This window comes from Festucalex cinctus, chromosome 9 (assembly GCF_051991245.1).
Source record: "Festucalex cinctus isolate MCC-2025b chromosome 9, RoL_Fcin_1.0, whole genome shotgun sequence".
In the NCBI taxonomy this organism is placed as follows: Eukaryota; Metazoa; Chordata; class Actinopteri; order Syngnathiformes; family Syngnathidae; genus Festucalex; species Festucalex cinctus.
This window is the reverse complement of record NC_135419.1, coordinates 13659476-13674626: the sequence shown is the minus strand read 5'-3', so window position 1 is coordinate 13674626 and position 15151 is coordinate 13659476. Positions and strand designations below refer to the sequence as shown.

Genomic DNA, 15151 nt, shown 5'->3' with positions numbered 1-15151 from the left:
GTCGGTGACATCTGCTCTGCTGCTGCAGCATATGGGAGAAGTAAATGGCAAAAACAAGTTGCCCTCCCATGACATTTGCTTCCCTTTGATAGCTCACTCGCAGCTCCACCACTCAATTTTAGCCCACCGCCCGTGTGTGTGTGTGTTTAAACTGACCTCCCTGTGATGCAGGCAGATCAGAAGCGGGGCAGCATAATTTGGAAAAGCTCATTTAAAGAGCTAGCCTAGTTCACCAACAGTTAGCTCCATTTTGTGTACAGTGATCTCTTACTACTTCGCGGTTCACTTATTGCGAATTCACTCTATCGCGGATTATTATTTGGGTGAATTTACATCAGGGTTCACCAATTCCGGTCCTCGAGGTCCTGAGTCAGATTTTAGATGTTTCCGCCTACCAACACACCTGATAGGAAAGATCAGGATCGTTATCAGGCACGCTGATGAGCTGATTATATGGATTAGGTGTTCTAGTAGGCAGAAACATATAAAACCTGCAGGACTCCGGACCTCGAGGACCGGAATTGGTGAACCCTGATTTATATGATGATATACATTGAAGACAAAAGTGAAGGAAACAAGACCTAAAAACAAACAGCAAGAAAAGAATTGGGCTATTTCCAGTGATGTTACTTGGTCCAAATACTTCCATCCATAAAAAAACTGCAATTCCTAAAGAGTAAAAGAAAATCTCTTCAATCAAACCCGAGTCTACACTAGTCTTGTTTTATTTCCAATCCTTTGTGATGGTGTATACAACCTGTCCAAATACTTAAAAGTTGAGATGCCGCTGGTGAACTGCGACAACACATCATTAAAGCATTACTGCTAATAACGTTTCAGCAGGTAGACTCCATCTGCGTATTTTTTATTTTTTTTTCCCTCTGTGACCCATATACGGCAGGATAAGAATAAACAAGATGACTCATACAGATCAACCCATAAGCATCTCCCCTCACGTAACCCCTTCTCGCTTTCTTGCAACGAGCAGGATTTGTGATGATCTGACCAGATTGGGATTTTCGCTCCGCTGCCCTCCAATTGCAAAGTCAAGATTTTAATAGAATAATGTTGAGGTACCACAAAAGACTGAACTAGTTTCAAGCGGTCAGATTGTGTTATTGTTCATTGAGACACTTTGGGAAGTAATTTGCGCCGCGCTATGACGGTTAATGGAAATTGTCGGTTTTAATGACAGAATCAATAACTCCGCTTTTCTCCCTGAGAATAATGACAAATTAAAAGATGCAATAGTGAGTACGTACATCAATGCAATCGCTGCACAATCTCCCATTGCTGCAGCACTACTTTGCATGAATTACAGTAAAATGTAGAGTTATGCACACAGGCCCCAAGCTGTTAGGCCCTTTCTCAAAGGTTTCGGCAGAGAGCGAGAGGGAGAGCAGCGAGGTAGGGAGAAGGAGATGGCAAGAGAGGATGAGGGAGGCACAGCGAGGATGTCCCGAGGCGGAGACTTGCTCTCGCTGTGAGAATATTTCTCCTTTTGCTCATTCAAGTGGAAATTATAGCAAGTCCTAAAAAAAAGAGAGGAACCGAGTGACAAAAGTGTGAAACTTTCTATTCCTTTTTTTTTTTTTTTTTTTTTAATTTGGTACATGGCACAATCAGCATGTATGCATCTGGTATACATAAATAAATATTAAATATTTCAAACATAAATATACATATAGAGCTCTTACAAAGACACCTTGATGTGTTGTTGGCGAGGGATGGTCATCTTGGAATTATTTGTGTTGGTGCTTTTATGTATTTTTTTGTAAGTGGGAGTGACATCTCCATAGAAGCCCTATACATATATGTATGTATGCCCATATTTAGATATATATCGAAAGAAATACAAGTGTGCACTGATGTAGGTTCTCTCAGTGCAAACAGGCCACTGTCTGCTGCTGTTGAAGAGGAAGTCTTACAAAGTCCACACGCCAGTTAGTTCAGTTGTTTCTTTAGGCTATCTTTTTCTCTTACATGTAAAATAATAGATTTATTTTATCATCTTTAAGCAAAATTAGACATATAGAACTTTGAAAAAAAATATAACAAAAGTGCTATTTCGCAAAGACAGACACCAAGAGACGCAGCAGAAACACGACTGGCGGTCAACCTAAATCAACACCATGGAAAAAGTATTCTGCCTTGGTCCCCTCCCCGCCCCAAAAGCACAAAGTACAACCTACTAAAATAAAATAAAAAATAGTGGACGCTCACGCACATTCACATGTTCACTCACTCACCTCTCATGGTACACACAAGCAGCATGTGCACACTCGGTTGATAACAGATCCGATAGCTTAACAGGTAAATTGGCTGTAAAAGATGCACTTTCTTAACAAAAACAATCACAGTAACAAAGCATTTGTCTCCAAGCCAGAGCTGTCCTTGGCAAACCCTTCGACGCAAACTAACCCAAAAAAGATGAAACCATTCATGTTGTGCCGCAAACAGGAGCAAAAGCAACAAAAAAGTTGCCCCAAAAGGGATTTCAAATCTCTACATCTGCCTATCCGCTAATTTCCCACCCTGGTGTCAGTCTTTCTGTCGCACTCCTCTTGATATAGTCTCTTGGAACAGAAATAATGACAACCCAAAAAAAGAGAGCAAGCTTTGTAAGGCATTGAAATCAAAAGAAAGAAGCAATTAAAAACATGACGCGAGTATCGACATAGAGGCCATTGTTCTTCATGTGTCTCCCCCGGGAGGAAGGAGGATTGGAAAATTAAAAAGCACTTTTGTTTGTTTTTGTTATGAATTCAAGAAAAAAAAATATCAGTGGCTATCGTCTTAGTCCGCTTAAAAGGCTTTTTAAATGATGACTTTTAGAAAACAAAAAGGACACAACACAAAGAATAGCCCCTCCCCTGATGAGGAGAAGGGAAGCAGTTTGATTTTGGCAGCTCTGCACAACTTGACATCCATAGAGAGCTCGGAAGCGACTCGCCTCGTAGTAAAAGTCTCGTTAAATCTCTTCACGTTTTAATCTGCCCTTCCCCCGCTCTCTGTGGTATTTATCAAACACAATCCTCCGCTCTGTTTTGTTGAATCCTTTGCTCCTCCTCCATCAGCGTCGCTGCCCGTCGACCCCCCTCGTCTGGCCTCCTTAAAGCTATACGCGCGTGGTCGAATGGGAATGCGGCAAGCCGGTGGAGTTGAATCCCGTTGTGAAGGTGTTGTAAGGGTGCAGGTTGGGCATGCCCACCAGGGAATTGGGGATCATGGTAATGGTGTTGGGCGTCATGAGGGGAATGTCGTCTGGAGAGCGCCGCAGGGTGAGCGTGTAATCGGGCAGTGAGGCCAAACGCAGCGCCCCCTCGTTGCTGTTCCCTGCCTCGCACTCGTGGTGCGTCTGGTTCATCTGCAGCGACATGATCTCCTCCTCGGGCGCGTGGTGCCCGATGTCGTTGGAGGTGGTCTGGCGCTGCGGGCTGGGCTGGCCGTGGCTGGACTCCTGCCGCCGCTTGTCCTTGCGATAGTAGAGGGCGGCGAAGGCCAGTACGTTGAGGAAGAGCAGTGAGGCCCCTACCGCGATGGTGACGCTGAGCTCTGTGGAGTAATCCCGAGGGTTCTCCACCACGAGAGGCCCCGACTCCTTGTCGTCGCTCCAGGAGTCTTTGTCTTCGCTGTTGTAGGCCGGCGACATGGGGGGCCGCTTGGTGTTGAAGGGCCAGGTGGTCTTACCATTGGGCCGCTTGGTGGACAGGGTGTTCTGCGTGGTATCCGGCGGGGGCACTTTGGTGGTGGTGGAGGTGTAGTGGAACATGTCGTGAAGATTGTAGAGATGGGGCACTAGGTGCTTCCAGAAGGCCACTTTGGTGGCTCGGTAATGGTCGCGCACTCGCGGCTTGAGGCCGATGTGAAGGTACAGCTGGTCTTGGGGGTTGTACTTGGACCACGCCACCTCCTCGAAGCGGTTGGCCTTGGTGTGGATGAACTTTGTGTCCTGGGGAACTGGTTTGTTGGGATCCCTGCGGAGAAGACACAGATGCAAAAGGATGTTAACTTTGGTTGACGTTTGGCTCAGACTTTGGTCATCTACTGTATGGTCATATATTGTGAGTCCCAAATGCTTGATACCATCACTGGCAGGGTTGCAGAATTCAGGTCCAAGGAAAAACCCTGAAACAGTTTGGCTTTAGCCACAGGTGCTTCTCCCTGCCAGTTGAGTAGGAGCACCTGTGGCTAAAGCCAATCAGTGGCAAGGTTTTTACTTTGTGGACCTGAATTTCCCAATCCTGGGGAAGTCACTGTTTTTTAGTCTCTCGTACATAGAGTGCTCGTTCTTACATTTAACCTTATATTTCCCTGATAGACTATTGGGAAGAATAGCCTAACAGGTGCTCAGCAATTGAATAGTTTCTGTAATGGTTAATTATGTACCGTTACAAAATAGTGAAATAAGATGACATAAGATTTCAGTTTAGTGGTTGAATGTTGATTTATATCCATACATGCTGCCCAGAGGAGTGTGCCCCGCGGTTGTATCACAACCTCCCCTAGCTTTGGACCACAGTCATCAGAATTCTTCACGATACTCATTCCTATAGTTTAAATAATTTATGATTCAGTTATGTGGCAAGGGAAATGCTACAAAGAAAACACACCAGCTTGTTTTTTCTGGGGTTTGAAAGAGATTCAGTTAATCGATGATTGGAACAACTTACGTCAGAACAGACTGCAGTTTTTAATGGAACTACCCAGGGACTGATGCTGTCCATGCTGAACTTGATCCACTGGACCAACCAGTGCAAGATCTCAATGCAGCATTTGTACCGCCTCCCTATCGGCAGACTGCGCCTCGGCCAACTCGTCCACCACTTCGCAGCCACTACACCTGTCCGCTCGTCTCCCCTCCCAGATGTTGTTGTTAATTCAGTTTGGATGCAGTCTGCCCACAAAAACCAGGGCAGGAGCTTTTTAAGTAAACACATATGAATAAGTCAGTAGGCTTTAGGGCTCACGTCAGGAGACATCTTGTTGTTGATAATCCAACACTGGTGGAGCCCTTTTGCTAATTGCTCACGGAAGGCAGCGCAGTGTGCATTGGCATCTAGTGAACTGATGTCAAGTGGACCATATTAATCAAGACACTGAGCAGGAACTGCTCAACCCACTGTTTGTGTGTGTGGCTATCAAGGAAAGATCAAAAGACGGTAACATAGCATTTTAGATACAGTACTACGTTTCACTTTTGACATCTCAGCCTTGGCATGTCCTTTTCAATTACAGTCAAGCTCGTGATTAATTGAACCAATTATCATAAAACAATTTCCGGCAATCGAACAAGTCTTTATTTCTCTATAGTGTCGTGAGTGGAAGTTCCACAATCACCTCTATAGCTTTTGTATGCAAAGAATAGACCTGAAAAGAATGCCGCAGCCTTGAAAACACAACAATCGCTCGAGTCCGAGAGGTTGAAAAGGAAGCAAGGAGCCGCGTGACATTTCTTCAAATGTCATGAAATATCCCTTTGCGGGTTTGATTGCCATGTCAGCGGCACGCCAAGTTCAAATTTATTCTGGGATTTAGGGATGCGCCGGTCACTGTGTATTTTTGGCACCCGTCCTTGTGTTTGGAAACAACAGAATTAAAAACCACGCCAGAAGAATTCAACCCTCAGTTCGTTTTTCTGCCGTCAATTTTGCTTTTTCAGGTCAGTGCTCCTGGGAGAGGTGAATAGGAAGAAAGGGAGAGGGAGAGAGAGAGAGAGAATGAGTGGTAAAACAAATTGAGATGGCTAAAGCTGAATCCCTGGACCAGGGCCCGTGTCAGCAGAGCAGCCTGTAAATAACCACTTTTATTAGGCCCGTAATGATCCCCAATGAATATTGACAGGCAGACTATGATGACTTTGTAGCTGAATATCAGTAATTAAGTTTCAAAGGAGCGGCTGGTGGAGGTAAGGTCATATTGATCTCCCCGTGCACAACATGCCAGGGAACAGGACGTCAATGGAGACGTGCTTGCCTGCAGCCTTGCCAGCCTCACGCACGCACACGCATGCAAATCTCCTCCGCCCATGTACAAACACGCACATGACAACAATGAGGGGGTCAGAGCAATCTCAGTTAATGGGAATTCCGGGCAGTTCCATATGCGCTACGAAAGCTCTCATCTCGGCTGGGTCAATTTGGCGAATTGTGATAACAAAAAGATCTCAAAGGTACTTGGCTAAATCTCACAAAGCAATCTGTGCACGCAGGGAGCGGGTTTGAGATAGAGTGCTAGATGTAGTTTCGAAAAGCTGCTGCAGCTGAAAATGAATGCATTTTAGGAACACAAAGAAATCGATAGGCATCTATGGGTAAATTGACTTGAGAGAAGTACTAGTTGACTTATCAAATAAACAACAAAAATGCTTGGTTAATTTCTGCCATTGCAAATGGCTGCAATTGAACACTACTTGCTGACTGTTGTCTAACAATATGCAGAAGTAAAAAAGAATGACTGCTAATCAGTGGACTTGGCACTTGACCTTAATTTGGAGTGGTAAAAATTAATGAAGGTGTACAATACTATTAATTAGTCAGAATGTCAAGGCCTAATGTAATAAACACCGGTTACAGCCACGTAAACCCTACAACGAAAATAAGCAGATGGTGTTTTTGAGCTATGATTTCTATATATAAGAACACATCCTCACTATCAAAGATTAACCAAGTGTTAACTCATCTCCCAAATGCAGTAGAGGAAATTTAGCCATATAGCACATGACACACAGATTAGACTTGACTTGATTAGGACCTGATTTACTAAAGGTTTGTGAGTGCAAAAATGGGTGTAAGCATATGAAGAAGCTGACCTACCAATCGGGCCTACCATGCGGTTCATTTCACGCATTCTGGGAGAAGTATACAGAAATAGATTAATTTAGCACACAGCTTCTGAATGATCTTGGAGCCAGTCACCTTTTGCAAAACTCCTTTCAATTCTGCTTGCTTCTGGGTCATGTCAGTCCAATGCAACAATTGGTGCTGGACTCCCGCAGAGCAAGTTTTCAAGTCTCCTATCCTAAGTTTTAAATGGAATGTGACTCGAGATTGGCACTTGGGACAAGTCTACTTTTATGCGAATGCTGGCTTCATTTCTTTTGTATAACTCTGTAACAGAGGTGTCAAATCCAGGTCCAGAAGGTAAAACTGCTTCCACAGTTTAGCTTTAGATACTTCTACTCCTGTGGAGTTCGTTTACCTGCTATTTTGAGTACAAACACCCAAACTGTGGCAGAGTTGTTATTTTCTAAACCTGGATTTGGTACCTCTACTCTATAATATGTTTTTTTGTCTTCCACTAATATTTCCAAGAACAATGGCTTCCTTTTGTGCTTTCATCAGAGCTATGTAAAGCTCAAAACCCTTTTGGCCATATGATAGTCTCCACCATTCTTAAACCTGTTGTCAACAGTGGTGGCACATGCTAAAGAAAGTGTCGGAGAAGACAATAAGAATGAAGTAGCCATGACAACAAATAGTTAGCTATGCTAAAGCATGCAGGCAGCATTCTCTAAAACAATAATTTATCATGTTCAGCAGTAAAAAACACAATAATCATCGATTCTACCTCTGGCCACATCGAGACATGGGATTGTAGTTAAGGTCAGCCATTTTAGACCGAAAAGAAAAACTTTTCCCGTAAGTTCCGGCTCCTTCTCTGCTGTCAAAACAATTAAGGAATGGGGATTTTGGGTGTCAGTCTGAGCTCATTTGAATATATACAAATCACACCTGAGACCAGCCAAAATATGAAAAAAAAAATGTGACTTATAGTCTGAAAAATACAGCACAAAGCCTTTTAATTCTGAGAGAGTTTTTTTTTTTTTTTTGGTCTCATTATAATGAACAACACTGAGCTCACTGCATGTGTTGAGTTCTACAGCAGACGGCTGATTGCGAGGCATATTTACAATTAAAAGATTAATCAAGTATATTTATCTATATTGGCATAATTTGACGTTTATGGTCCTGTAAAGCCCTCAAAACCACCTCACCCCTCCCGCATTAGCGTACAACATGCGTCCTGTCAAACCTCCCCCTTAATCTAGATGGACATTGCCGCCGCAGGCTGGACTCCAAGCACTGTGGAAGGATTATTACACTCATAAAAGAAAGTGTTTTAATGGCCTTTCACAGCTCTTCTGATGTGTTCATATGCTTGTGATACCATAAAGCACAGCTTCCACCCCTCCAGCTGGTTCCCTCCGTGCCCTGCTGACCCACACTGACCTTGGCCAGTCATGCGTGTTCAAGCGCTCCCATGTGTTTGTTTTCATGACTGACTGCGAGTTTGTGTATGAATGTTTCCATCTCTTGTGGCTTTCGTACCTGTCTGTCTATGTGAGCGTGCCTTTGGATTAGAAACGCAATCCAGGTGTAATGACTTGACCTAAGGGTGGCACGAGGGCTCAACTTCAACGCAAAGCATGTAGCAGTTGCATGCGCGCTGTAGAGGAGAAAGTGATCCTCTCCAGTTTTATATGACATTTTTAAAGCTTCCCCCATGAGAGGATGTGCCGCGTGGATGACAAAGTCAACCGTACCAATACTTTATGTCAGTTAGAATCATTCTAGGCTCATTATCCATTCCAAACCATGTCTGGAAGCTCTGATGTAAAAGGTAGATAAGAGGATAGAATGAATATCATTCCCCCTTATTTTTTCCCATTTCCCATGTACCTCCTTCCCCTTTTCATCCTGATGTAATTTGAAGCGCTTGAATGATCATAGACCTAGCCATCACCAAATCTGAAAAGACACGTTTAGGTGCCCCAAGGCAGAAGACAAAAATCTATTTTCACTACACTCAACAGCCCAGAATTCCTGAGCTGAGTTATAGCCTCACCATATAACACGAAGGGAGGTGCATTAAATCTGAGGCACTGATGCTCATTTCGCTAAGCTGCTAAAATATGCAAAGTTAAAGCCTTTTGAAGGTTGAGGTTATTGTTGTTACCGTTGTGTAACAAATGCATCGCCCGCAGCTGTTTATCTACTTACCAGGTAACGCAAAGTAAGCATTCCATTTTCATTTTCACTCCAAACACCTTGCCCTGAATTCCAAGTTAATTTTTCTTCAACGCATTTTATCTAGTGCTTGTCGGCACCCTCGTAGGACAGCGTGCAAATTATCAGGCCGTGCTCTTTTGCCCTTCGTGTGGTTGCACGCTGGGGCGGAGGGCTGAGTGATGCATGCTTTATATTTAATGGCAGCCTTCAGTTCAACGGGCTAAGTGATGCGAGGCGAAACGCTGTGACTTTGGACTGTGCTGAGGTGTTGGAGGACGCGACTCTTGGACCATTCTTTATTGATTTTCTTGATTAAATGAGAAAACAGCGAAAACAAAACTCCTCCACTGCATTCTATGTATTCCTTTTTCTGTTTTGAAACCACCTTAACGATAGGCTGCTTCACGGTGTTAAATTTGGCATTTAGCACCCATATCAGTTTAAAAGCCACTTACTTATGGACGTCAGAGTGCATATTTACACCCCCTCCTCTCATTACATTCAGCCCATGGCTTGGACACCGATCAATGGTATCCACACCCCTTAACAAGACACTTCTTACCTTCTCAAATGCAAATCCAAATATTGGCTACAATATCTCCAAATCAAGTTAGTGCCTAATTCAGTGGAGTGGGTTGAGAGACATCTGCGGCTATGCTGTTGCAACTACTGCAGGTTGCGTTTAACTTTAAGGATGGGTATCGTAACTAATTAGTCAGTGAACTGATTGGTGATTAACCCGAGAAGTATCCAGATTGACCTGGTACAGTTCCGGGTTTGAGCACTGTATCCCAAAACCCAGCAGATTTTGCCAGCCCCATTGTTTTGTCGCATTTATACGCAGGTCACGTCCCGGCGTCCCGTATTTATTTTTATTTTTTTCGTCAGCAAGCCAGAGGTATGGGCCATGTGCATGTCAATCACATAGTTGTCATAGCGATTCATATGAACAATCTAAATCTAAATCTAAATCTAAATCGCTTACATAACGAAACTAGGACTACTTGCTACTTCCGGGTCTAAGAATCATGGGAAATGTAGTTCATTAGCCAAATGCTGCGGGGTCAACCAAATAGCATTTATCATTAACGAAAGCAATAACACAACCCCTGGACACCAGATTGATTTGCGATGATTTTTTCTATAAATAGTTCCTGGTGAGAATTTATTATATTCTTGATTTCCACTGAAATTGCAATGTCCCGGCTTTTAAATGTGAAAATCTGGTCATCCTAGCAAATTGTATACTGTACAGTGATATAACGAGAGTGCTCGCCAAGCTAGCATATTGACTAGCAACGTTAGCATGTCAGTATCTCCGCAACACTTTTAAGTATGTGTTGGATTTTGTTTCTATACTGTGTTTTAATAATATGCTCACATTTCTCAACAAGTATTAGCAAGTCGTAGGTTCTGAAAATATTTACTACTGGGTTACTAGTGCATCCTAAAAAAGGAAATCACTGGCCCATTTTTAGTCAGAATTAGTGGACAATTCAGGGAAAGTTAAAGGAAAAGCAAGTGTAGGAGTTATCCAACTACTCTTGGCTAAATAGGGCAGGCAGGGTGAGAAACAGTGGCCGCATGTATGTCAGCATCCTTCCAGAGGTGCTTGAATCAAACCATTGGGTGCTAAAGTGCACTATAGACATCTTGCAGTTGAGTTGGCAGACATTGTCGCTCAAGACAAAGCAATCAATGCTGTATATTTTAGCTCCCACAACGAGGCTAGTCTTTTTTGGTACAGAATAATGAGAGACTGAGATGGAGGAGTTGGGATAGAGAATGCAAAAGAATAAATAAAGAATCAACACTTGACAGCGCTGTACTCTTTAACTATACCTAGCAAGACCTTGCACAGCATGTGGCGGTGCTCACACACAGAGGAGGGAAATGAGCACAAGCCAGCAGTAAAAAACACACCAAGTGGAAAGTTGGACTGACATATTTATAGCACTAATGATATGTAGTGACTGATCTTTGCAGGCTTTTCATCATTCTGTCTGTTTCTGAAGTGCTCCGCCAGCGCTTTTGGATGTCGGCGCGCACGCTGTGTTTTTATTTGTTGTTTGAGATACTGTGAAAGTTGCAGCATGTGGACACAAGACAAAAGTTTTGGAGGTATTGTTTCGATGATGCTGGAGAAGACAATTTATGGGATATAATTGGTATTTTATCTCTGACTAATTACTTTATGTATACTATATATATATATATATATATATATATATGTTTAACTGTGGGGACCTCCAGGGGAGGTTGAGGTTGTTCCTTTCTGCACCTGGATTTGACACCTCAGTCCACCTTTGCCCTTCCATTGCCTGTCTATCTATTCAACTTCTTAGTCCTTCCATCTTCTCCATTGTCTCTCCATCCAACCATCCATATTGTACTCCATCTGTCTTCCATCTATACATTGGTCCGTCCAGTTTGTTACTTTAGTCATCTGTCTGACTAGCCTTTTGTCTTCTGGTACGTCCTTTTGTCTGCTGATCTGCCCATTTGACCATCCATTGATCAGCTTGCTGATTTATCCTTCCGTCCATCCATTAACAAATCTATCTAACTGTTCAACTATCAGTCTGTTGAGCTCTCATTGGTCCTTCTGCGTGTCTAGCTATCGATCTGTTCATCTATAGACACTAAAAGACAATGTTAATGGAAAAAGACAGTTCCATCCCCGCATCATTCATCCGTCCATCAATTCATAAATCACAAGGCGAAAAAAAAAACACAAAACAAAAACAAAAAAGCATTGAACCCCCCCCAAAAAAGAGCACACAAACACACTCACAATCATGCACACACGCTATGACAGTGAGTAGTCTCTGTGCGCTTTTATGTTCTAGCTACTATGATAGAGGACAAAAACGTGGAAGGGATAGAATTTGCCTTGTAAAGATGACACATGAGGGCCTGGGACAGGAAGGGCTTTAGGGGCTACGCCGGTATAATACACACGGTTGACATGCAGCACAAGTGTCTCAACATGGCGGCACAACATGTTTTGACAGGCGATTTACAGTCGAGGGGAGGAAGTGCAATCTGGGTTGGCTCATCGTGAGTATTTGGAGAAGGGGGAGGGAGTGTGAACTGCTGTTGAGAGCCGAGAAGTCAAAGGGAATTCAACCGGGTCCTAATTAAAGGGATGTCCTCCAGAGCCAGACTGGGCTTGGGTGGTGCTGGGGTGAGATACTCATCCCCTAGTGTAGTCTAAATGAGGACAATGAACTTTTGGAAATATGGTAAGTCCTCAGCTTCCACCGAGAACTGATGCTACAGTCCTGTAGATGGAATGAAATTACCTTATAACGGAGCACTGTGTGGTTTCAATGTTCCAAAGATTTTATGTTGCTTTAATATGCATATTTGATCTACCATTTCACTCTCGTAATGCTTTCCTACAAATTAGAATTGGAGTTTGTGAATCAATTTGGCTCTAAATTGGAAAAACACCAATGTAGTATTTTAAATTGTCCAAAGAAATGTAATTATTGGACCAAAATATTCTAAAAATAAAAGATAGGGCAAGCTGAGCTTCCCTTACAGTCTTCGAGCAATCGCCACTTTATGTGATACACAAATCAAGCAATATACTTTCTGTGATTTTCTGAATGTGGCAAGACAAAATGGCTGCCAGGCAGAGGAGACAGATGTTTAGTCTGACCTCAGTGGTTTGCCCGAGGATCCAAACAGCTGACATCAGTCCATCTGCACTTCTGTCATTAGCAGCTCATGCATCAAGTTGTGCTGGTGGCCACTAAGCCAGACGTTTAGATGTCAAAGTCAACCTGATTGAGCAGAGGATGATGTCGGCAATGTTTTTTTTCCTCCTGCACAGTGCATCCCCCTCAAGATGAGATCAATAGCTCTCTGGTATACACGGAATGTCAAATTAAATTTCAGTTGTTTGAAATGATGACAAGTTGTGCAAAAATGGCCTTGTACTTTGTGATGGGCAGAGGTGAAATTGAGGATGGAGGGGGGTGGAGTCACCCTGGGCGTGAGTGATCGTCTGGTTCCTAGCTGAAGAAATCAATATCAGCGAGGGCAAGAGTTGCCTTCCTGATAAGTCATGGTGTCTTTCAGGGCCTGACTACAATGGAGCAGCGATAGCATTTTCAGCTCCCCCGTCCAAAATAAAAAACCCAAAGGTGCAGACACAGACGCATACATAGACGGGCCTTGTACTTACTCCACAAGCTGAGCACGAATTGCATTGCACCCACTGGAGGTACATTTAATCTTCCTCACATTCAATATGTCTCAGTTTTTTTCAAAAACACTTCTTAAAAAAATATCTGTTAAAGTTTTTTTTTTTTTTTTTTCTCTCTTTCCAGTCCCACACTTATCCTTTGTGGCACTTTCATCTTGCTCCACCCTATTTCATGTGGCACACAAGTCCTTTTAATAAGAATCTGATTGGATTTCCTCTGGTACTTTCCACTGATAATATACTGCAGGATATTTTCAATACAGTCATTATTGGTTTGGCCGATTTAAAACTTATTTAACTTCACTCTGTCAATTAATAAAAAGAAATGTCCTTATTGTTGTAGAAACTTCATTCAAGCTGTTTTCTTTTGTAGAATCCTCACAACATCCTAAAATTAGCCACCTTACTAAGGAGCCAGAAAGATAAGCATTGACTCACCCAGTCTTGGCAAAGTTGGTCCAGTAGGTCATTACCACAGCACTGAGCATGACATCGTTCTTTGAGAAGTTGCAGGGGAAAAGGTCAGTTGGACCGATCATTGGAATTCCAAAAACATAGGGGACCTCGTCCCCGTGCGCGGCATCTGACCAGGCAGGCTTCATGAGACTCTGGCAGTGGTGGTAGAAGGCATAAAAATAGGTGGGGGAGCCATAGCGAGCGTGGAGATCTGCTGTGACCACAGAGGGCTCCACCCACTGGTGGTCGGTGAACAGAGCCACCAGCGTTTTGCGCCTGGTTTCTGGATTTTCCTTGTCGGCCCAGTCTGTGTACATGAACTTAATGGTCTCCCTCAGCGTGTCTTTACCCTCCGGGTATCCGTAAAGACTGTCGACAAAGTCAGACACAGAGAAGTCAAAGTCGTTTCCAGAGACGCCGTCCTCGGAGTCCACCACGTTCTCCACAAAGCGCAGCCCCTCGCCTTGGTTGACGCCCAGCATGATGTCATAGTTGAGGAACTCCCCTTGCTCCATAAGGATCTCGGGGTCGTCTGGGATGACATCGCCATCGATTACAGGTCCAAAAGCCACGTGGTACCTTGCGGGTTGTATGTCCTGCTCCACGAGCTCCCTTGAGCTCTTCTTCCTCAGACAGTCCACCATGTCTAATGTGTCCAGGACGTTGCAGCCCACCTTCTCCGCCAGGAGGCGTGTATACTTGACCGGCTGGTAATTCACCGCCCAGCTGGACAGCGCCGAGCCGCTCTGAATGATGGCTCGGTGGAAGAGACCTGCACAAGAACACAAGGAACAGATCATACTTGGTGTGTCTCATGGATAATTCAGTTAGGTGCTACAAAACACAATGGCTGTTCATTTGGCTGCTGTCATGTTCGAGACCTGACTGTCAGCTGCACAGCTGATAAGAGCAACAAAGCCCAGACTGACAACAAGTTCTTGCTCCCACGCAGGACAATAATAGATGCCTACAATAATAGAATCATGTCTGTGATAATGAATGCGCAGATGGCCTGGTCTTACAGACTGCTCGCAGAGACAGACGAGAGCACCAGCACTCTGTCATTTCCCTTCCCGTCGTCTCCCACAGTAATAATCTGTATGCTTGTCAGAGGCAGATGCTGAGAATATGGTGCTGTAGTTTTTTGTTACAGTGAGAGAATTCACGGAAAAACTGAACCAACAAAACTCTACAGACATGAATACATTTGAAATCATTTGTTCATTCATTGTCCTTTGGTTATCTTGTTCAGGGTCACAGGGAAGCTTGAATAAACCCCAGTTGACTTGTTGGGGTACACGATGGATTGGTGTGTATTTTCTTAGAGAAGCTGAGGCTGACCCAGCAATGCTGCATAGTTGCTAGAGTTGGTTATGGAAGTTGGAATAGGATTTTATTACTCCTCCTGAACACTGGAAACATGTTCAATTAATCATTGGAATGTCAGTTATCAAACGGACATTTTATT

At 43.6% G+C, this 15151-nt stretch overlaps 1 protein-coding gene across 2 annotated transcripts in view; it reads right to left on the bottom strand.

The window, feature by feature from the left end:
- Window positions 1–539: 539 nt before the first annotated feature.
- The window catches only part of nlgn3a (neuroligin 3a), a 179447-nt gene continuing 164835 nt past the window's right edge, over window positions 540–15151 (bottom strand). For both annotated transcript variants that reach the window (XM_077531982.1, XM_077531983.1), the window contains 2 exons: window positions 13666–14455; window positions 540–3977 (listed from right to left, as the gene is read on the bottom strand). In XM_077531982.1, the coding sequence (XP_077388108.1) occupies window positions 3119–3977; window positions 13666–14455 (1649 nt within the window). In that variant the 3' untranslated portion in view covers window positions 540–3118. The remainder of the gene's footprint in view (window positions 3978–13665; window positions 14456–15151) is intronic.